Raw genomic sequence first — 24,216 nt, 5'->3', positions numbered from 1 at the left:
GAGAAGAACAGAAATCTACACTATACACTGCAGGTGAAAGAGTAAATTACAGCCATGTATCAATACATATATGAATGTATGTACATATATCAATATATGCATTCCTATTCATACATTAGTTACCCCTACGGATGGAGAGGTGAGGAACTTAATTATATCTTAATTTAAATTACAGTTCTGCTCTCTGAAAGCTGTAAGTTTTAAAATGATACCCATTCACTGAACACCTAATACATATCAGGTAATGTGTAAGAGACACTTCATACTTTTATTCCTCACAACAAATCTATGTTGTAGATATCAGTAGCTCTTTAGGTACAGAGCCAGCTAGTGGCAGAGCCAGGATTCAGGCCAAGGGTTTTCCACTGCAAGGTCCAATCCTGTCTCTCCCACAGCAGTACAATATTATGACCTATGCCCTAATGTTTGACAATATTAATGCATTCTTGGAAATATTTCTGGTTTTCATCAAAGTATCTCAATCAAGATAATTCTGGAATGGGGAGAAGATAAAGAAAACAGGATGGCAAACTGCAGAGTAAGCAAGGCAAATAAAAGCTATAGACATCTCCCCTAGAAAAATGTGCATAGACATGAAATTATGTATATAATTTCAGTGGTTCACAAATTCCCTGGGAACACCCACGAAAAGGCCTTTGGATCCAGGTTAAGAACGTCTCCTTAGGGGGAAAAAACAGGCCATATTCACTTATAGTATTTGAAGGACCATCCAAATTTCTTTGACCAGAGTTGTACTTTATCAACTAGTGCATAAATGTTCCAAACATTGCTTGTGTTCAGAAATCTTTTGGTTTGCCTCAGTAAAATCTACTATCATTCTTACTGTAACCAGCTCTGTTCCAAACTGTATACGAGAAGTAATGAGACTGGTGGTTATATGAGGCTTGTAGAATTAAATTCAATTAGACATCTTGTGTGTAAAGGTTACCTTTGCTGAAGGATGAAAGTTAGAACAAGGGACAACAGATACCAGGCTTAAAAAAGAGGGTGGATCTTTTCCACATCCGGAAACAATTACTAATAAGTTATATCCCATCGTATGTCCGTTATTTGCAAAAATGCATAAGATTCAACATCTTTAGTTTTAAAACAAGAAAATGCCACACAATCCATCAGCTTATTTTTTTTCATGTGTCATAATCTTTTTCTTTATATTTCCTTCTCTGTCATTTTGGGTTGATGGTTCGTCTTTCCTACTCTCTAGTCTTCTTCAATATTCCCTCATTCTGCCTTTTTTATCTCTTAAACAGATGTACAGGTATATAGGTATACAGATTTCATATTTTCTATCAACCTGAATTAGTATCTTTTGTTGCCCACAAATACATACACCTAAACTAGCTAATTTATCTTTTTTTTTAAATTAATTTATTTATTTTGCTCTGCACCAGGTCTTTGTTGCTGCACGTGGGCTTTCTCTAGTTGCAGCGAGTGGAGGCTACTCTTTGCTGCGGTGCCTGGGCTTCACATTGCAGTGGCTTCTCTTGTTGTGGAGCACATGCTCTAGGCGTGGGCTTCAGTAGTTGTGGTTCGTGGGCTCTAGAGCACAGGCTCAGTAGCTGCGGTGCTCGGGCTTAGTTGCTCTGCGGCATGTGGGATCCTCCTGGACCAGTGCTCGAACCCCTGTCCCTTGCATCAGCAGGCGGATTCTTAACTGCTGTGCCACCAGGGAAGTCCGTATCTTGCGGTTTTCAATTGACTGTTTTACTATGAATCTTTACATGGGGAACGGAGACAATGTCCATGCTGTACCCTAGTTCAGACTTATGCTCCACCCAGCACACTATCTCTTCATTTACTTTACAAACATATGAGAGTTACTTTGAGCAGCACCTGTACTATGCAGAGAATGGAATTAGTGAACACTTGTGGGAAGACTTCAGAAGTTACAGAAATGTTCTGCAACGTTCTAATTTTTCTTAATGACTAATTAAGCACGTCAACCACAACTTTATTCACGTTTTTAAAGCTATTTATATCTTCAGCCTGCATAACATCTGGGGAGAAACTACTAAAATGACTACTTATAAGTTTGGCAACTAATATTACCTCCTTGGACCTTAAAAAAAAATCTTCCAGTGCTCCTATTCATTGGTATAGTATTCAAATCTGTAGGTTGTCTATTGTTACCTTTAAGTATCTTCTATGTTTTGACCATAACCTCCTTTTTCCCATAACTGAGAACAATTACTTGTCCTAAATATAGTCTACGTGCCTCAACTTTTTATTTATTTATTTATTTATTTATTTATTTTTTTTTTTTTGCGGTACGTGGGCCTCTCACTGTTGTGGCCTCTCCCGTTGCGGAGCACAGGCTCCGGACGCGCAGGCTCAGCGGCCATGGCTCACGGGCCTAGCCGCTCCGCGGCATGTGGGATCTTCCCGGACCGGGGCACGAGCCCATGTCCCCTGCATCGGCAGGCGGACTCTCAACCACTGCGCCACCAGAGAAGCCCTTTATTTATTTTTATCTAGAAAAAAGTCAGTAGGCATACTGACAGAAGGCATACAACAGATTCCCAATCAACAGAAGCTACTCCTAGTTTCTAAGCTTCCTGAGAGTAAGAGCATGTATTTCCTTGAATCTTCACCATCACAATAACTAGCATAGTGCTTCACACATCAAAGAAACTCAGTGGATCCCAGCGACTGCCTTAGCAGAAGATTCCAGCTTTAGGCAAATATTTCACTACTATTACTTTTTTTGGAGGCAGCCTTAACTCCACTGGGTGTATTCCATATAAATTTATGTAGAAGTGTTTTAATGATTTTTAAAATTCCTTTAATAACCTTTCAACAACTTCTCATGGTTCTCAGCATACAACGCAAACTCTTTACTATGGCCTAGTTGCTTAGTCCCAGCTTATTCCCCCCCTGCCCCACACACTTAAGACGTCCTAGCCACACCTGGCCTCCACCTGCTCCTCAACTACTACTCTAAGCGTATTTCAGCCTCCCGGTCTATTTTCCTCTAATTGGAATGCCTCCCCCATCTTCACAGGCTGGGCTAAAAACAGGCTCAACCGTGGCCTCCGGAGAGTCCTTCCCTTGATTACTCTGCCTTCGCCTCTACCCTGTGTTATCGTATTCATGGAAGAGCACTTACCACTACGCCAAATTCTCTCTTATTTGTTTCCAAGTGAGGGCACGGACCGTGTCTATTTTGCTTCCAGGTGTATCCCAGGGCCTAGACCTGAGACTAGCACAGAGCAAGCGAGTGACCCTGCGCTACAACTCCTCCTAAGGCCACCTCCTGGCTTTCAGGCTGGCGCCCGGGTCGTGTGGGGCCTTCACCGGGACCCGCTAGCGTCTCCCCACAACAGGCCCCCTTTCCGGGACCTAAGGGCACGCACCCCCTTTCCCCCCGGGGGGCTGGTCGGGAGGGTCGGACGCCCCTGCGGTCGGGTCACAGCCACAGCGGGATTCTGGATTCGGGGGCAGGAGGGTGTGGGCATTGGGAACTCGTGCAGCCACAGCTGTACGCGGCTTGGTTCTGGGCTCGTGGAACCGGCGCGCGAGCCGCCCACCCGTCCAACCCCTCTCCGACCCGTCTCGAGTCTTTAACACGGACTTCTGAAGTGAGGGGTCTGTGAAGAAGGCGGGCCTCCTTCTCAAGAGCAGTGAGAGAAAGTTTAGCTCTGGTCACCAGAAAACGACTTCGAGGGAACCGACTGGAAAACTCACCAGAGAGCGTAGGCTGCACAGCCGCCTCGAGAACCTGACTGAACGGAGGAAACGCCGACGCGAGACGACCGAGCGCGCGCTTAGTGCGCGCTGAGCCCGCACAGCCGCAGTAGAAGCCTCGCGCGCCCAGGGTGGGGCGCGGAACTGGGGCGGGGCCAGCTCCTCTCGCGCGCTGACGTGACGGGTCGTGGCGGAAGGGTGTGGACGCGCAGGCGCCGCAGCGGCCCGGGAGGCAGGGGCGGGGCCGCGCAGGCGCCGTGAGAGGCGGTAGCGGCGGCGGCGGCGGTGGTAGAGGTAGTGGCGGCAGCTGTGAAGGGGTTCCGGGAAGATGGTGCTGATTAAAGAATTGTGAGTATGATCGGTGGGCGTGAGCGAGGTTCCGGGACGGCGGTGGTGGGAGATTCATTGATTGAGAAGTGGCGGAATATTCCTAAGAAGGAACGAGCCTCGGGCCGGCCGCTCCCTGCGCGCACCCCCTCCCCCGGCCCGCGCCCCCGGCCCGCTCGAGGCTCCTCCGCGGCGCACCCCCAGGCTCCCCTGGCGTTGTCGTGGTAACAGTGCTGCCCTCTCCCCACCCCAGGGGCGGAGGCGGCAGGGTCTCAGCCGCAGCGCGTGGCTCAGGAAGGCGCGGCCGGGAGTTTCCGCTGGGACCCGCCTTCTCTCCCTAACCCCCTCACCCCCGTCTGAACCTGGGCCCATCCCCAGGCTCTCGGGTGGGACCCAGCCGAAGCCCAAGGGTGGGGGAGACGCGGCGGGTCTCTGATTTTTCGTCCGGGGTAGAGCCTGTCTGTAACCCGCGGGAGGTGGGCTTCCCAGGTAAAGGTAGCCCTGGTGTCGGGGCTGGAGGTGGGACGTAGGTGCCCTGAAGTTCATGCTGGAGTCGGGAGTCCGGAAAACATGCTCTTCACTGGGCAGTGAAGCTCTCCTTTCACGGGAGAGCCATGTTTCTGCTCTGAGTCTCAGTTTCTACATCTTTAAGATGGGGTGACACTCTGGGCTCCGTGTACTTCCCGGGGTTTAGATGAGGCGTTAACATGTGGTTGGTCAGATAAAAGGGTTTCCAGGTGCATCAGACCGGCGAAGTGGTTTTGTTGAAAAGTTACGGCATTTCCTACCAGCAGGGATTGTGAATATCACAGGAAATCTGTGTTCAGCTGTCACAGCTGGTTCGTGTTGTCAGCATCCCTTGGGCAACTACGGATTTCGAGTGTGGCCCGTTCTTGGGTTTTTCAAATGCTCTTTTGATTTTAAACTCTTAAAATTCTTGGCTTAATTTAGCTAACTCCGGACAGCTTATTTTTAGTGTTAGTTCTCAAACTTCTTTTAAAAAGTCACTCCTGTCGCTTCTCTGCTTAAAATCCTTCAGACTCCTTATCTCACTGAGAATAAAAGCCAATGCCTTTACTATAGCCTAGGAGGTCTTAACACTATTTTGTGCTGTGATTTCAGTTACTGCCCTTCCCTTGCCCCTTCCAAGCTCACAAGTTTTCTTACTGTTCCTCCACTACTCCAGGAAAAGTTCAGTTCAGGGCCTTTCTGCTTGCTGTTCCCTCTGCATGAAGAGCTCTTCCCTCATCTCACTAACTCACCTCCTTTCAGGTCTTTGCTTAAATATCACCTTTGGGAATCCCTCTCTGAAGATCTAATTGCACCCCCCCCCATTTGGTGTTTGCCTTCCCTGCTTTATTGTTCTCCATAGCAGTTATCACCACTAAACATGCAACACAATGATTATTTTTTCTATTTTACTAGATGTGTTCTCTCACTGTATGTAAACTCCACGAATCTGTCTGTTTTGCTCACTCTCACATCCTCAGCTCTTAGAATAGTCTCCAGCACATAGTAAGTGTTCAATAAATATTTGTTAAATAAATTAATGAAAAATTATAACTTTATTCAGTGACAGGGATCCTGAGAAAAGACACATTTTCAGTTAAAGCTTATTTATAGTATTGAACTTTGGATTTATAAAATTTTTCTTCCAAGTCGTTTGTACAATGTATCATGCACGTGTTATCTCATTTATTACTCTGAAGTTTTTGTAACTGGTAAGTGGCAGGTATTAAGACTTCTGGAGGAAATAAGACAGAAGGAAATTGACTTGGCCCGTCACATAGCAAGTGCGTTGCAGAACTGATTTTAGGTCATAGATCTAGTCATTTTTCTTAGTTATTTCCTCCCTCCTAAAATGTGAATTAAGTGTTCAGTAGATCCCTTCGACAGTTATGTGAGTAGTATCAGGCTAAATCATGGAAAGAAATTCTCATTGGGAATTTGCATGCTGTGCTTTTTGTGAATCATTACTTTCTTTATAAAAATTTTAATGTACCGAGGTAACAAGTGTTGAAATGTGTTCAAGGTGTAATACTTTTTCTGGAGGAGTTATACAATTACATTTCTTAATGTTCACTCCTCATGTATGTCTCCCCTAGACTTTTTTTTTCCTCCTAGAGTTTTTTTTTTTTTGGCTGAGTCGTGGCTTGTGGGATCTTAGTTCCCCAACCAGGGATTGAACCTGGGCCCTTGGCAGTAAAAGCATGGAGTCCTAACCACTGGGCCGCTAGGGAATTCCCATTTTCCTCCTAGACTTTTTGAGGTCAGAGGCTGTTGCTTATTTTATTTAAGTATTCCACAGCACACATCTAGTCTAGCACACTGTAAGAACTCAGTGTTGTTTAACAAAAGAAATGGTTCTTCCTACTCACACGTCAACTTTCTAAAATTGTTTTTGGTCCGGAGCAATGAATAGGTCATTCCTATGTGAAGATGTTGGTAAACTGTAATATACTTTGGCAAATGTTTGTTGTCTTAAAAAATGCCATCTATTTTTGACATGAATTAAAAGGTTAGAAATAACTTTCTCAGGTTGGGGAGTTCCCTTCAGGTTGTTGCTTAAGTAATAGGTGAAATTGCCATTAGTGTAAAAGTCCTGGTTTTAAAGAACTATTTGTAGTTCGATCTGGAAAATTATTTTAGAAGGATTTTCAGAGAAGTTTGAAAAATTTCAAATTGCTCTAAAAGTTGAATACTGCTTTTAGAATAATACTACAAAATCAAAGCCTGTTTCTTTTCTCTTTTACTTTTTCTTAAGCAAATCTTGAAGAAGTTACTTGACTCATCATTCATTCACAATGTCCTTATCAGTCATTTTCATTTTGTGAAGTAAGTTTCCCTGAAAGTGTTAGTATATAAAAATAGGGATCTTCTACTAGTGAGTAGTTGTTAAAATTACTCAGCAGTGATTCTTTGGTTTTGTGGAACTTTAGGGAAGTCTTTAACTGTTTCCTTTCTGTTCTTTCCTTCCATTTCCTCTGCATCCCAGCATCCTCATTTGGACCTTTGTACATCCTTGCCCTGCCTCAAAAGATGGCTTTTCCTCACCTTCCTGCTTCTCAGTGTTTTTAACCACCTACAGATGACGTCTTCAGGTTAGCTGTAGTTATGTCACTTACCTTTTGGAACAACCTTCCAGGATTCCTTGTTGTCTAATAAATTTAATAGATTTCTTACCATTGTATTCCAGACCCTGAAAATATGCTCCCAAACTGTATCTTTGTCTGTATCTCCCAAAATATGCTCCCAGCCTGTATCATAGTCTTTCCCCCTGCCTCCGCCATAGTTCATTTTCTGTTACTGAGGCAGTGAGCAAGTTACTGTGTACCCTGAGGAGACAGCTAAAATGATTAGGTATGGAAGGATTTTGTATAACAAGTTTATTCTTGATGAGAATAAAAATTAGTAACCATTGTGACTTTGAGAACGTTTGTTGTCTTTAGATGACCATTATCAGAAAGACAGAGTGATGAGTAACCCCCAGTAGTCAAGGAGGAGGGAGTAACAGGAGACATGTTTTTACACGTGTTGGAGATTAAGGTGATGTGGGCTTTCAAGCATCGTTGTTTGAGGAGACTAAGGAGAGAGAAACAGGTGAAAAGTGAGCTGAAGAGAAGTTGGAATGAGGAAAACTACTGGGAATTCTCTGTAAAATGAAAATTGAGGTAAATGCCATATTTTTTTTTCTCGCCTCATAGTAGAAAGAGTTAAAATAAGATTTTAAATGGCACTGCTATGGTAGCTCGATGGTTAGGAGGGAAAAGTCTGAGAATGACGAGGCCAAAAAAGAAAAAGTTGCTATCTTGGACATCAACTATTATCATGAGACATTTGATATTCAGTGATGGCCTTGGTTTTCAGAGCTTATTGTGGAAATAAGTGTGAGGGTACTTCCCTATAAAAATCTGGAGATAAAATGCAATATCCTGATATATAAAATAATTCATCATAGAATTCTTTTTTCGAATTCATCTTTAGGAGCATTATGCCTCTATACTGGTCCTTTTGTATGTACAGTAACAAACTCTTGGACAAGATCAAACACAGAAACATTATATTGAAAAGGGGTCATATTTATAAAGTTCAATGTATTTTCCATGGTAAAGTTTTTTCTTACTAAGTCTAAAGGACCTTTTACTTGTTTTTCTCAATAAAATTGAGAAATAATTGGGTAGTGGGGAACAATTTTTGGAGGCATTCATTCGTGAGATTCAAGACATGTATTCTGGGAGAAAGTATCATAAAAACAAAATGCATAATATATAGATGGAGAATGAAACCATACTAAAAGTTTCACAAGGGCAACCTGACCAGGCAGTCTACAAATAATATATCCTGTACCCTGCAATGTTCAGTGATGAGTTTTCTCTTGTTCCTTTACTCCTCACAAGAATCTCTACAACTGCGTTTTTGGGATCCTGTTATAATGAGGATGCTAAATGCAAGTGATTGTTGACAGCCAGGAATGGGTAGTTTTATTTCCCCCATTTAAAAACTCTTATTTAGAGCTGTAGTCATTGCAAAGACCCTCTTCCATAAAATACATCTTGTACTAAGCTATCATTGGATTTAAAACGAAAGCTCTTTAATCGTGGAGATCTGTGTTTTAAAGCCAACTATTTCATGTTTAACATATTTGTTATTCTTTTGTCTTTTTAGCCGTGTGGTTTTGCCATGTTCGGTTCAGGAGGTAAGTCTTGCTTACATAGTTTATTTTGATATGCTAATCTAAAGACATATTCTCATTGTATTCATTTACCTTTACTTTGCAGTTTATGTGACAGAGTGAATTATGATGTGTTAGAGATAATTAATTGTAAATGAATTTCTGTTAACACTGCCTTGTTTTGGAAGGGTCTCAGAATGTAGATTAACTTCCTGTCTGGTGCAGGAATCCTATCTACAGTATCCCAGAGAAAGAAGGTTCCAGCCTCAACTTAGGCACTTTAGGGTTAAGTCACTTGCTGCTTGGAGAAGCAGCCTACTTTACTGTTGCATATTTTAAACATTTGTCATTACTTTAAACCAAAATCTGCTTTCCTATAAAGTTTGCCTGTTGTTTACAGTTCCTTCCACTTGAGCAAAGAGAAGTAAGCCTGTTCTGTCTTGCACATGGTGACCTTTCAGGGTATTTTTTGACAATTCTCTCTCCTCCTCCTGGCCTTTTTGTTCCATCTTCTCTGCGTGAGGTCACAAGGTTAAACATTCCCAGCACGTTCATTTGGCCTAATATAATGTGATCTCCAGACTTTCTCACAAGCTCGTCTCACCACTCACTGCACGTGCTGTAGTTGTTGCTCCCAACTGAAAAAGTGTTCCAACACAGTCTGACCACAGAACCGTGAGAGATCATTGTCTCCCTTGATCTGCACGGTACAGAAATGTATCACCTATTCAGAACTTCCATGTCCTGCAGTTGTAGCTCTCTGTAGTATAGCCAGGAATGAGGATAAAAGCAGAGACGGCTTCTGAGAAATCAAGATACATGTAGGAAAACCCATAAAGGCCTTTGGGTCCTCCTGTAACTTGCGCACAGCTTGCACTCCTAGGTTATCTGGTTTTCCTAGAGCTGACACTCGATTAGAAGCAGTGAACTGGAAGTGGGACAAAACAAACTGATAACCTAAGACGTGACAGCTGACAGAAGGCAGACAGAAAAAAAATGAAATGCAGGAACTGAAAAGGAGTAGCTAGCTGTCTGTCACTGTTTCATGTAGACTTGAACATAGCCGCATGTACCTCAGTAGTGCCTGAGGTTTCTGTATTAAAGTGAATTAGAACACTCGAGACAAGCCAGGCACCCCTATTCTTTACTTGTACAATTGTTTGAACTTGAATGTGGAAATTGACATTTGTTTCTGTTAAATTTTTCTTTTGGTTTCAGCTAGTTTCTGAGTCTTGGTATTGTCACCCAGAATAATCTCAGCTTTTTGTTATATTTGGAGTTAATAAACATGCCTCTTGTCTTTAAGTTATTCTTAAAAATGAGAATGAAAGCCTAGTAGCATGTGGCAAAATATCAGTCCATTAATAACATATTTTGGGATACTGTTGTTCTTTCTGTGTACGTTTTTGTTACTCCATTCCTGACCAAGATCAAATTTACCCTCTGGCTTAGAGACATTTTAATCATGTTTTCAAAATATCACAGTGTTGAGAAGTATATTTTGAAGGACGTAAGGATTGTAGCATTACTGGACTAACCCTGGTGTGGTATCATGAAAACCAAAAGAAAAAAGATAGCCCTTTCTGCAGTCTAAAATCTCTACAAAAAACTTTTTTGATGTGTTTAAGAAACCTTTCCAAATTGAGTGTGTGTGTGTGTGTGTGTGTGTGTGTAAATTAACCTGCAAGATAGTATCATATTCCCATGGGCTTTTTAGATATGAATATTTACTGAGCTTACAACCACCCCTCTCTTTTTATTCCTCAAATAAAATGTTAGTTTTGAATTATTACTTTTGAGAGGTAGCTTTTCTTTGAAAATATGCTTAAAAAAGAAAAAAACCTTTCTTCAGGCTGTCTTCATTGGAAAGAAGAAATTTAGCCAAATTTGTAGAGACTGGAGATAATGCCATGATTGAGTCACTAGAACAAATTAGAACACAAGAACTTTGCTTTTTATCATTTGTTGGAACCGTTAGAAACTCCAGATTGGCATAGAACAATACTGCCCACCCACAGGTATTGGTGAAGTCCACTGAGAATTCTCATTCACTTTAAAATGAAATAGAAACCACTATCAGCAATTTCTTGCCTTTTATGGTAATACTTGCATATTTATAAATACTTAAAAAACAGTTTCTGTTTACTGGAGAACTTCACAATTAACTGTTCTGACCCTGGATACCCAGTACTGTTTGTGTTTAGGTGGGCAAGGGCCAAATCAGCCATGTCATGTACATAAGCATGGAAAAGAACACCCCAGAGGTCTACTAAAATTTAGACTGTAATGGTTCTTTGTACTTGTAGGCTTTTATTGTTACACTCTATATCCCTCCTCATTATTGAGAACGGTATTCTGATTGCTCAGCTTCCTTATTTGGCGAAGTAACAATTATGTTCCTTCCATACCTTCTTTAGAAGTTTGTGAAACTAAATGAGGTATAATAGATATGAAAATGCTTTGGAAAATAAAATGTGTATTTATTATTCAAAAAACTGAAACAAGTGTCAAGATGTCTTGATAAGTGGATAGTATATGTTAAAGCACCAGAATATTTGTAACCAACAGTTTTCTTAAATAATGGAAATCTTGTGAAATATTATAGTTTCTTGAAGCTGTATGATCATCTGGTGTTTGTCTCTCTAAACATATTGATTTCTGATTTGAGTCATGTTTTCATATAGAACATATGTGCTAAATTGTTTGGATGTGCTTTTCTATATCTACAATAAGATTTTAGCACAGGAAGTTTCTGCATTTATGCTGACTTATTGAAATTCTGTACTCTTTGATATTTCAGTATCAGGTTGGGCAGCTTTACTCTGTTGCAGAAGCCAGTAAGAATGAGACTGGTGGTGGAGAAGGAATTGAAGTCTTAAAGAATGAACCTTATGAAAAGGATGGAGAAAAGGGACAGTATACACACAAAATTTATCACCTGAAGAGGTAAGCAGGGTGTTCACATTTGGTGCTTAGTCATCATATTAAACAATCACGCTTTGACTACCCAGCCTACTTATTCAGTATGTAACTACCTAACTCACTAGTAGATGTGCTGAGGTGCTTTAAAAAATTTTATTGTGAGCACCCCCCCAAAATTTTTTTTTCATCGTGCTAATATGTTGCATTTTAATTTTTTGAGAGTGTTTCTCCCCCTTTATTAGTTATTTTTAAATTAAAAAGTGATCTGTCTGCTTATTAAAAAATTCAAACAGAAGATTTTAAATTAAAAACTTAGTCCCCATCTCACATCATCACATACCCATAACTCCAGAGAGAAACTAGAAACAGCCTAGAGTTTATCCTTACAGATCATTTTCTATACATATTCAAATAAGTTTTTAAAAAACATAGAGATATGTCACTTGTATCATTTATTGTTTCCCACAGCAAATGGGATCATACCATACATATGGTTATGCACTTTGCATTAATTTTCATGCAGTGATATATCACAAGCATCCTTTCATGTTGTTATTATTTAATGCCCTTTCCATTCTTTTTAAAGCTGAGTAAAATTTCTTGGTGTGGACATAAGCTTAGTTTACTTAACCATTCTCTAAATGGTAAGTTGATTTAGGTGTTTTAGGTATTTTCCTTTTTGTCTGTTACAGGTAGTATTTCTGTAAGTCTTTATGCCTTAGGTTACTATTTCTCTAGGAGAAATTCATTATAGTAGGATTGCTGGAAGTCCATGCTCTTTTAAAATTTTGATATTATTGCCAGATTGCCTTCCAAGAATTTGAGAACATTTGTTTTACCATATTTTTCTATCTTTTTAATTTTTGCCAACTTGATACACAAAAAATAGCCCCTTGTTTAAATTTGCATTTCTTTATTAGTGAACTTGAATGTCTTTTCATATTAATTTGGACTTTTGAATTTCCTGTGTGACTTGACCCTTCAAATCCTTTGTTCATTGTTTTTATCTCTTTTGTTTGCAGAGGTTCTTTCGCACATTCTCCTAAGTTTGGCAGTCTAATCTCTGTCTTTGGCATAAATATTTTAAAATAGAAAATGCATACCAATATTTATCCAAGGGCGAAAGATCAGTAATGGTTTTTAAGAGTCTTTTTTTGTCAGTAGTGTCCCCAGTTTATCAAAGGAAGAGGGAATCTGCTCTGCTCTTGGCTTTCTTCTCTTCATGTTGATTAATGCCAGGGTTTTATAGAGGTTTTTAAAGTTGCAGATAAGCTGTGATGATTAGTATTTTTCATATTTTCTCAGTTTGAGGCTATTGCTTCATTTATAATGACACATGAATATAAAGTGGGTCATCACTTTGTAGAACCTTAAATTTTACTTTTATTTTCACTTAGAACACAGCATTTCTTTGTTTCTGATGCAGGTTTGAATGAAGGCAGTAACTTTGATTAATCAATTGTCCATAAAGACTGTGTTATTCATGGTTTCTGTTAATTTGTTGGCACCTTAAGCATATCTAAAAATGTGCCATTTGAGAGAATTTTAGCATTCTAGATGGTATAACCTATATAATATTTATAGTATTGAATTTACTTATGTTTACTCAGCTTACTTTTCTAGCATTTTACATTTACTCATTAATTGAATTTTACCAATATATAAAAACTCCCTTTATTATAAACATTCAACTCTCTGGAGCATTTAAAATAAACCAAAAAGTTTGATATATAAAATTTTCTGTTGGTCTACGATGTCCATATAAACTTGAAATAGATTCGAAATATCCTTCATTTGTAAACTAAGAGTTGGAATATTGAGAAAATGTTTGATATATTATTACATGGAAAAGACCAGTTGCTAAATTTGTACATAAATAATATGTTGTATATAATTTTAAAAATTAATCAGAAAAACGCCTAGAAAGAGATTCATTAAAATGTTAAGAATGTTTTTCCCTTGGTGGTGGAGTTATGGGTGATTTAAATTTATTTTACTCTTCTGTATTTTTGTTTAATGAGAAAGTAAAGAATGATAAATGTTAATTTTGAAATATCTGATTTAGGTGACACTCCAGCCATACATAATGGATCTGTTAAGTTCAAGAGGGCTGTATAAATATGGTTAGTGCAAGAGATATTATTATTCTGGAGGGATTATTGGGATAAGGTTCGGAATTCCTTTTAGGCAGTTAAATAAAGGAAAACCTTGGCTTTGGAGGCCAGCCTCCCAGCACAATCTGGCTTCTGGAGCTGCTTCTTCATTCCTAGAAGGAGCTGGAATCATTCCACAGTACCCTTTGGTTTCACCGTTTCATGCACTCCTTTAATCCTCATTGCAGTCCTGAGACATGGGCAGTATACACATTATACATAAAAAGACACTAAGTTTCATATTTACTCGAAGTCACACAGCTAGTAAGTGGTGGGATGGAGACTGAGCTTGGATTCTCTGATTTCTAATCCCATGCTCTTTTGGTCACAAGTCACAGTCTCAAGGGCCTGCGCTGATGAGCACAGGTGTCCCATGAGAAGGGTGAGATGGGGTCTGATTGGATGGTGAGGACTATTTGATGCTCATAGAAGGCTGGCCTTGTCACACCGAGATGGCAGTTCTGGATGGAAGCATGGAGAGGCATGAGACAGGAAAGGGGAGAAGGAAAGAAGTTGGCAGTAATGGATCTCAGACAGTGTGGCAGATAATAGCCACTCTGGTGGTAATGAAAAACAGTAAAAAAGCTGTCCGTTAATAAAGACAAAACAGGGACCCACTGTCACTGTGGTCCCGTGGGGGAGGTCATGGAGCAAGGGCAATCAGATGTCCACGCTCAAAGTCATCAGTGTCATACTGAAGGCACAGTAGCCCCAGGATAACTGTTATGGAAAGGTAAAGAATCGTTTAGCAGCAAGTGCTCAGGCCTTCCTGTGGAGGAAAGACCACAGGCATGGCCCAGGGCTGGCAGTACAGCCCCATCAGACTTCAGTGTCCTGCAAGGGCATCCGTTCATCATGCTGAAGACATACCCACAATCCCCAGAGAGTTTTAGAGCTCTCTCCCTGAGGAAGTTAAATTTGTATCCAGAAATATATGTTCCCTTTTCCAGGATTTATTCCATTGGGAAACCTATAGTGCTCTGTGCACTGTCACTGTATAGCATCGATAGATAGGCTTGCAAACTTGGCAAACCTTGCTGGGTAAGTTGGTTGGCTGAGGCTGCCAGCACCTTACTTTACATTTGGGACACTTGAATTCTGAGGTCTGCTTTACCCAGTGTTATCGAGGTCTCTGAATTCCCTGGTCAGTACGCTTTCCCATTTCAGAAAAAAACACTTCATGGTAAGATATACACACTTAATCTCAGCCAGAAGATTGAGAAACAATCTTGGTGAAGTATTAAAAAATTCAAAATTTAATACATCCATAACATGCTTCGTTAAAGAAGGAGTTCTCAGGGCTACCAGCCTTACAGTAGAGGTTGAGGAATAGTATATTTTTCCTACATAAAAATAAAATAAATACAAAATTTAGTGATCATCGCAAGGGACATTTCAAATGTCTGGTTTCCCTGAGTCTCAGGTAATAGTCCTCTTATGGGATGATATTCTTTCCATTTCCTTTGATAACTTATAGTGAGTGTTCACCCATTGTGATTCTAAGCAGAGGATCTAGTACTTCCTGTGTACTGGTCACTGTAAGTGCTCTAGGTGGGAGCTCATTCATTCCCCATGTCAACCTTTGCTAGTGAGGGAACTAGGTCCAGTAGCTAAGATTTTAGTAGCTGGCTGATATGTCACTGCTGTTTGGTAGCAGAGATAGCCCAGGAACCCAGGAGGCATTGTGGCTCCTCTTTATTGCTCTCCTTACTGCTGAGCCCTGTGGGAGGAAATTTTCCATTTCCTAAAGTGAACTCCAAAAGAGTTTACAGAGAAATTTCTTCCAAAGACCATGGATTTCACCACATCCCATTTTCTCCTAAGTCTTTAAAGTCGCCAGTCTTTATCCAAAATAAAGTTGAACTTAACAAGGTACTTACTCAAGATTACCCATGTATCTCCAATTGTTACAACTCTGTCCCAAAGTAAAAACCCGTGGCTCTAAGCAAGCCCGTCTCTTTATCGTCCTCGAGAAGTGTCCTGTTCCGCCTCTGTCCGGTTGCTCATAACCTGCTTGGTTTCCTGAGCACAGCTCAGATCCGTCCCGTGCATTCCTTGACTACTTTCATGCATATTGATCCTTCTTCCCTAAACACCATCACTTTTTGTCACTTCTCCATTTCACACCTAATCCGGTATTTCTGTATGCATACATATTTGTCTTGTTGTGCACCCCATTTGCCAAAAAAGCTTGAGGACGTTTCCTAAGGTTGTTTAATATACACTTAATAGTGGATGGTGGGGAGGGGAGACAAGTTATTGGTCGAAGAATTTTGAAGCTGGTCAAGGAAATGTGGTGCAGCTTTTAAGATGGTATTTCAGAGAAAAACTTGCAGCTGTCCTGAGACCTCATGCAGACACACTGACCAATTCTTTTGCTATTGTTTTCTCTTCCTTCTTGGGGAAAATCAGCATTACTGTTTTTTATTCCCCATAAGCATTATAATCTAGCCCTCTTCAGTCAGTCCTGGATGATGGAGAATTCATAAAGCTTTACCAGCTCCAAAATGGCCTCGTTCCTCAAAGGTTGAAGCAGAGGTTTTATTGAAAATCATTGTTTAAAAGTTTCATGTGGTTCAAGTTAAGAGCTCATTTTTGTAAGCAACAAGAGTCATTTGCCAGGAACTTAAGTTATGTTCGTGTTTAAAAATGAGAAGTTTAAATCATCTGAGAATGCAAAGGTTGATTACATATGATGTTTCCCAGAGATATGAGCATCACTGAGTAAGTATAGTATGTAAGAAATTAATAAATATCAGCCAAATGAGTAATTCGTTCTTTAGTCGAGAATTAGCTGTCAACATGTAATTTTTTTCTCTGTATATAGGCCTGAGTCTTAAGATTTGCATAGTTCAAAGTTTTCTACATCAGGAGTGACCCTATTTCAGAAGAATGTCAGACATTTTCCAATGTAGTTTCTTCTTTATGGTATATTTCATTTCTCATTCCTACTTTCCTTTTGTTCTGTGAAAAATACTTCTTTCTCCTTTTGTTTTTTATAATTCTCTTGAATTTTAGAGTCTTGTTATACCTTCCAGAAGTTATTCAATTTGTGTCTGGCGATTTTATTCCTTTCCCACAAATTGGGGAATTTTAAGTCCGTTTTTAATTTTTTCCCCCTTATATCTCTTCCTTTCTTCCATCTCTAGCACCACTGCGTTAATGCAAGCTCCATGTCTCTCAGACTTCTCCGGTTGCCTCCCTGCATTCATCTCTTGCTGTTCATTCTTTTGACTGTTATAAATAATGCTGCTATAAATATTTGTGTACAAGTTTCTCTGTGAACATATGTTTTCATTTCTCTTGGGTATGTACATACACATGTACAAATACCTACAATTGGAATTGCATACAGTAACTCCTCATTTTTTGAAGAAGTGCCAGACTGTTTTCCAAAGTGATTTTACCATCTTACATTCCCAACAACAGTGTACGAAGGCTCCATTTTCTCCACATCACTGCCAACACTTGTTATTTTTGGAATTTTTTTTTTTTTTAATGGCAGCCGTACTAATGGGCGTGAGGTAGTATCTCATTGTAGTTTCGATTTGCATTTCCCTGATGATTAAAGATGTTGAGCATCTTCTCATATGCTTATTGATCATTTGTAGATCCTTGGAGAAATAACTGTTCAAATCTTTTACCCATTTTTAAATTGGGTTGGCTTTTTTTTTTTTTTTTTTTTTTTGTGGTACGCGGGCCTCTCACTGCTGTGGCCTCTCCCCTTGCGGAGCACAGGCTCCGGACGCGCAGGCTCAGCGGCCACGCTTCACGGGCCCAGCCGCTCCGCGGCATGTGGGATCTTCCCGGACCGGGGCACGAACCCGTGTCCCCTGCATCGGCAGGCGGACTCTCAACCACTGCACCACCAGGGAAGCCCTGGGTTGGCTTTTTATTGTAAGAGTTCTTCATATATTCCGGATACTAGTCTCCTATCAGATACATGATTTGCAGTATTTTTCCCCCATTTGTGAGTTGTCTTCATTTTCTTATATCCTTTGAGGCTTAAAAAGCTTCTAATTTTGACATTCAATTTATGTTTTTTTCTAAGAATTTTATACGTTCAGCTCTTTCATTTAGCTCTTTAATCCATTTTTAGTTAACGTTTGCTGCTGTCCATTCTTGCCCACTCCGTTTAATTTTCCACACAAAGCCAGAATGATATTAAAACTTAAATCACGTTGTGTCATTCCTCTCCTTAGAGCCTTCAGTAGCCTCCCATCATACAAAGAATAAAATCCAAACTCTTAGGCCTGTGAGAGGAGCCCCGTGTGATCTGTCTGCACCCTGCCCACCTCATCATCCTTGTCTTGTATCCCTCTGTTCTTTGTTCACGACAGTCTCGCCATGCTGGAGGCCTCCCGAGTGGCCCCAGCAGACCAGATCTTTTGCTATCTTAGGACCTTTGGTCATGCTGGTCCCTCTGCCTGCTCTGGTGTTCGCTGTCTCTTCATGTAGCTGGCCCTCTGCACCCTCCAGTCGCCACTGTAGTGTCACTTCCTCAGGGAGGCCTTTCTGAGCACCCTTGCCGCAGGTACTCACTTGCCCACTGCCATGTTCCTTAAAACTCATAGCCTTCAGGAAAGGTAATTTTCATTGTCATTTGTTGTTTGCTGGCCTGTTTTCTGTTTCCCTCCCTGGAAGGTGAGCTCTGGGTAAGAATTGTCCCTGTTTGTATACCATTATGTACATGGTCCCTGGCAAAATGGACAGGCAGTAAATACTTGAGTGGATGAATGAATGAGGTCTCCAGTGTCTTTAAGGTGTATTTTAGTTGGTTATAAAATGAAAGATTACTTTATTTATGGCAAATTAATGTAGTCTTCAAATTCTTCCCTATGTTTTTCTACATTTTGATGTTTATCCACAGTAGGATGGAGAAGGATGGAAAAATGGAACTTTGAACGGTTTTGTTCATTTTGTCTACAAGAAGATGTAAACATTTCACTGGAAAAAGTGCAGTTTGAAATGATTTGCCAAGGTATTATTTATCTCAGGAGCAAGATTTTTTTAAAAAAGCTCCTACATCAAAGTTCAGTGAACACAATGGTCATTTATTATGTATCTTTTAAATCATATAAGCCCTTTGTTTTCTTCTGCAACTGACGAAGTTGTCTTACTGCACAACAGATAGGTTCACAACCATTGGTATATTGAGGTTAGATCTTAATACTGATAACACAACTGATAAAACACTTCAGTTGAATTTTACCCTGAAGTTAAGTATTCTTATTTTGTATTCAGAGATGGGGTAGGGGAAGGGCTGTGTATTGGCAAAGTACCTTTGTGCATCTGGACATTATACTATGGCTAACTCTTAAACTCTGAAATCGAGATGTGTTTACCTTGAGGTAAGCACTGTCATGAATGTTGGTTTATCATGAGAAGACAACATTTTGTGACTAGTTTGGGGGAATAAGAGGAGGAATGTCCTTTTTAATTTGTTTGTTTTTGAAGGTCTAGCTTTATTTTGTTAATTTAGTTAATATTTGTCCCTTTTCTGAGACTCTAAGCTTCTAAAACAGAGTTTCCTGCATGTTAACTAAAGTGACCTCCTAAGTGATACTGAGGTAGAAAACAAGGTATATGCTTTCAGTTGTGTACGAATGGCACACTTGACCTGCCTTGTTAGGAATATATTAAAGTTGCCATTAATGAAAATTCCTCTCCTTTAAAGTAGAAGTGAAATTCAGTTTTATTTTCTCCATTCATACATTTTCTCTAAATTTAGTCAGATTCATTGAGGAGAGATGTATGTTAATGTTCTCATGTTAAACGTAAAAGAACAGTAAATTTGAAACAAAACTAGCTCAAAGGTTTGGTCGTTTTTAACTAAGTCAAAACATAAAACGAATTGGAATTCACATGGTAGAAAAAACATGCTGGAAATAAGACAATAGGCATTTGGAAGCAAGACGATGAAATACTAAAACTTCCTTACAGATTTGGCTCATGCTGGCCTTCAGTAACTGACTGCCAGTTTTCTTGTTTGTATCAGCAAATTTTAAAACTTGATGAATATTAAGGTTTTTAGAACATTGGGCACTATAGGAATAAATACAATAGTTCAGAGTATGTTTCTGAGCAGGTACACAGCTATTTTTCTCCTGCCTTTTTCTTAGTTGACCAAGTGAACCACTGATATAATCTGTTTGTCATTCTCTCAGATGACAGGTAATCTTGTAGCTAGTATTATAAAACATTCCCCATATGTATTATGTTATACCCTGATTAGACCTCTCCTACATTTAAAGGAGTTTTGGTTCCAGTTTTTTAGCAATGGAAGAAATAATTTGGACTGCTTAGAGATTCCTTGACTTTTAATGTGATATTATTTTCATGTATCCTGTCTTTGTTTGTTTTTTCTTTTGGTTGGAATACATTTATTTCATCTGTCTGTAAACAAGGCATTTAATAGTTACGGCATTTTTTTAAATGCATATTAAATCAGGTGAGTTAAACTGTAGGGAATTCCTAAACTGTACCATTCTTGGTACTGCAGAGGCAAGGAAAGGACTGCGCACACTATGGTAGCTGTGCAGCTCTCTGGCTGGTGTGGGGTTCATTCCATCTACCTTGCTTAGTCTCCAAAATTCAACATAAGAAGATCTTCGGTCAACTGCTCAATCTTACTATGGGGCTAGCAGTCCTCTCTGGGTCTCATGTATCTTTAGTTTGTTCTTTCTCTTAGTTTAGGAAATTAAGTTGTGCTTGAAAGTTGTCAGAAGGCAGCTCTGATGGAAAAAATATACGCAGGGCTTCAAGTTGGAGGATATCATTTTGACATAGTTATTCAGCCACTTAAATGCTGGTTACATGAAGTAATGAATTAATGCTTAACTCATAGTGTTCTTGAGGGACTAAAGTGAAGAAAGGCATGTGAAAGCACCCAGCTGCATGTCAAATTATAATTAAAAAGCAGTAACCACCATTTAGTGAGCTCTCATTGCACTGCGCCATTGCTAAATACATTACAGATACTATCTGATGGAATCCTCTCAATAACCCTGCAGAGTAGATAGTATGAACTCCGTTCAACACAGGAGGAAGTTAAGAGCGCCAAGTAATATGCCCCAGGTCACACAGCTACTAAGTGGTGATGTTGGGATTTGAATCCAACCTGTGGAAAGCCTGTGCATGTAAAACTGCTTTCTGTACTGTAGGTACCGATCAGTAAAATGGTCATTTCATTTGCACTGCTTTGAAGACTGATAAAACTGATATTCCATGTTTGTTAACCAGTTGTGTTTTCTGTTTGTGGTGTGTCTGTGGATGTCCTTTGCCCATTTATCTGTTGGAATCTTTCCTGATTATCTCATGAATTTGCAGAAACTCATCATGTATTAATTACATATTTAACCCGTCTACTCTGACCACACTTGAGGCAGCAATTAATATTCATTTTCCAAGTCTACAAAATTTTATACTTGAACATATTTGAATATCTGACTCTCTACATGGATCCTTCACATTATCATTTTTCTTTAAGTTTATTCTGTAAAATGTATTAAAGGACTTTTATTCAGAGTCGTTATCTTATTTTGGCGACTATATACTGCATTAAGAAACAATGTGGTGTAGTCTAAACTGCAGAAGAGAACTTCTGTGTTGTATTATGTGCAGGTTGAATAGCTTCAGTTAACCCTTAGATCTCATATTAGGGGAGTAGGTCAAAAGCCATAAGAAAGAATTGCTTCTATTTTAAAAAACAACCCTCTGTTTGGTTAAACACATTCTTAATCATTTTGTTGTTTTTACAATAATTTTATATTTGAGTACTCTTTGAAGCAGTCTGATAGCAGCCAACAAGGAATTAATGGTGCTGTTGAAAACGTATCCGGTATTTCTCTCCTCAAAGCAAAGTCCCAGCATTCGTGAGGATGATTGCTCCCGAGGGCTCCTTGGTGTTTCACGAGAAAGCCTGGAACGCATATCCCTACTGTAGAACAAGTAAGTTTGGTTCCCAGAAACCGTTTCACCCTTCTACCCTGCGGCTAATGAGGAAAGGGACTGCGGTGCCCGCGCCTTAGAGAAAGGTAACAGGAAGCAAGGCCTTCTTTGGGTTGTCGGGGAGTCACTGCACGCACTGTGGCAGAGAGGCAGCTGTGCTGGGTCCCACCCCCAGGCCCTAGTGAGGGACACGTGTTCATTCCCAGATGACAGGCACCTTGAGGTCCTCCGTTGACCAAGCAGGCTCCACGGGGAGCAAATAAAAGGAATACAGAAACCTTAAAGAAAGGTCATTCTCATGCACAAGTGTCATTTGATGTAGTTTCAACAGTATTTTACTTGTATTGCCACATAGTAGAGGAGGAATATGATGGACAGACTCCTCAGACAGTTTCCTGTTGTTTGCTAAGTTAGCCTTATAAATGATGTTTTGCTTTTGTGACATTATTCTTTTACCATTGTTTTAAAATTAGATTATTGATTCCACAATCTAAAGTATCCTATAGTGTCACTGTTTAGAAGTTGTGTTTTGCAGATATAAACCAAATGTTCTGTGTTGGCAGGTAGTTTAATCTTTGTGACATTAAATATTGTGACAGACTATTTTGGCTCCAATTAATATTCTGACATTTTTCCCCTTTTGTCGCCTACCTGTTCGTTATGCCTCAGTTGTAACGGTGAGTAAAACTCTTTTTGTGTAACATACTCTTCATCTTTAAACTTTGCTTTACATAGTAATATTTTCAGCTATTTCTTGCTTTTTTCTTAAAACTGCCCACTGCTGCATGGCTGCTCCTCGGTGCTCCTGGCAGCAGCTCGCGCTCCACCTCGTGCTCCATTGTTAAGGGGCTCTTTCCAGCCTTGCCTCAAAACTCTCCCTATTCACTTTATTTTGCTTCTGCTACTTCCTTTGAATGCCAGATTCACTCGCCAAACCTCACAGCTTCTTTAATATTAGCCCTGTGTGCTGCATGACAAGCAGGGTTGTTTACATTATTTAAAAGCATGCAGCAATTGGTTTGCCTGACAAGTCTAAAAGTAGGCAGCTAATGATTCTTTGTCACTTGAGGATCAGTGTTCCTATGTCAGTCTTCCTGTAGAGTCAAAGCATGGATACTTGTGCTGGGGAAAGCTCCTGCAGACATGAGCCCCAAGAACCAGTGAAAGATCACTATCATTTTGCTGTTGTGTTTTCTGCAGAATGAATATATGAAAGATGATTTCTTCATTAAAATTGAAACATGGCACAAACCAGACTTGGGAACATTAGAAAATGTAAGTTTTGACTCTGGGCTTTCAGTGTAGAAGGCCCTGGAAATGGGAATACTGTAGTCATTTTGTCATCACCAAAGTGATGCCACCTGCCTTAGATGAGCACCTGGCCACACCGGGGTGTGTGTCAGATTGTGGTGAGGCAAGCACGCAGCCAGAAACAAATGGGCCTTCCTTGTCAGTCCCTTGCCCTGGTGTGTGAGTGGACTTTGGTGAGGTTGCTGTTTTTATCAGCAACTTTTCCTGGGACAGGGAGAGCATAGATAAAAATGCACAGATAATTTTTTTCATCTTTTCCTTTATGTATTTGCCAGAGCTGCTCTGCGTAGCAAAATTGATTGCTTTAATTTTCACCTCCATTCCATTTTGCTGGAATATGGGTTGATTTCAGAGAAATGGCCAAAAGGTAGGAGGGAGAAGGTACTTTGACTGATTTACAGAAATGTTGACAAGCTCCCGCCTTTTACAAATTGGTGCACATTTATCCCTAAAGTAAATTACCAAAAAATCAGTTAAGACTCAGTGTAGTCATTAACTTGGTAAGGTTTGGCAGGGAACTTGGGAGGGCACCTGGTATAGGTTGATGCCCTGGCCCAGTGGTTCTCAAAGGTGTGGTCTCTGGACCAGCAGCAGCATCTGGGAACTTGTTAGAAATGCAGATGGCTCAGGCCTCACTGCATACCCACTGAATCAGAATCTCTGGAAATGGGGTCCAGCATGGTGGGCATTCCAGTTTGAGAACTACCATTCCAACCTTATGATATGCTGTTATGGGAAAGTAAGTTTATGGTAATTGTGGTAGATTCTTTTCTCCCTGTGGTTTAATGTTATTGGTGCCAATCAGTAGAACTTTAATGATAATTTGTAGTATTTGACTTGAGTTTTTCTTCGAGATGATCATTTGACTTTTCACATTTTTTTTTTTACAGTAGCTCTAAAATTTAGAGTCGAAATGAGGTATTTTGGTATGCTTTAGTCTGTATGATTTAATTTGCCATTTTTAGTTTTCAAATGGGTGTATCTTTGGCAGTTTTTAAACAGTTCTTTATGGGTTCGTAGATGGAGTTTCAGAAATAAATGATTGAACAACATGAGGTATAGAGGAATTGACATCCTCCTGAAACTGAATAGCTTTAGGATAATCAAATACAGGAGAGGATTTAAACCATACAGTGCACCCTCTTAAAATGTAATTATAATGTCACCTTCTGTTTG

At 40.0% G+C, this 24,216-nt stretch overlaps 2 protein-coding genes across 9 annotated transcripts in view; one reads left to right on the top strand and one right to left on the bottom strand.

Moving 5' to 3' along the window:
* Window positions 1-3,826, bottom strand: part of LOC308626761 (uncharacterized protein) — a 452,693-nt gene extending 448,867 nt beyond the window's left edge. For 3 of the 7 annotated variants that reach the window (XR_014017295.1, XM_081252179.1, XM_081252178.1), the window contains exon 1: window positions 3,706-3,826. The gene's annotated coding sequence lies outside the window, so the exon portion shown is untranslated. The remainder of the gene's footprint in view (window positions 1-3,705) is intronic. The other 4 variants (XR_014017296.1, XR_014017297.1, XR_014017298.1 and 1 more) reach the window with 2 other exon arrangements.
* Window positions 3,827-3,950: 124 nt separating this feature from the next.
* Window positions 3,951-24,216, top strand: part of PITPNB (phosphatidylinositol transfer protein beta) — a 61,354-nt gene continuing 41,088 nt past the window's right edge. The window contains exons 1-6 of one of the 2 annotated variants that reach the window (XM_081252177.1): window positions 3,951-4,053; window positions 8,698-8,728; window positions 11,505-11,650; window positions 21,638-21,729; window positions 22,399-22,406; window positions 22,930-23,004. In XM_081252177.1, coding sequence (XP_081108303.1) covers window positions 4,034-4,053; window positions 8,698-8,728; window positions 11,505-11,650; window positions 21,638-21,729; window positions 22,399-22,406; window positions 22,930-23,004 — 372 coding nt within the window. In that variant the 5' untranslated portion in view covers window positions 3,951-4,033. Of the gene's footprint in view, window positions 4,054-8,697; window positions 8,729-11,504; window positions 11,651-21,637; window positions 21,730-21,814; window positions 23,005-24,216 lie in introns of those variants that run through there. The other variant, XM_081252176.1, reaches the window with a different exon arrangement.

This window comes from Mesoplodon bidens, assembly GCF_964165515.1.
Source record: "Mesoplodon bidens genome assembly, chromosome: 13".
Taxonomy (NCBI): domain Eukaryota; kingdom Metazoa; phylum Chordata; class Mammalia; order Artiodactyla; family Ziphiidae; genus Mesoplodon; species Mesoplodon bidens.
The sequence above is the reverse complement of the archived record's forward strand: the minus strand, read 5'-3'. Positions and strand labels throughout refer to the sequence as shown.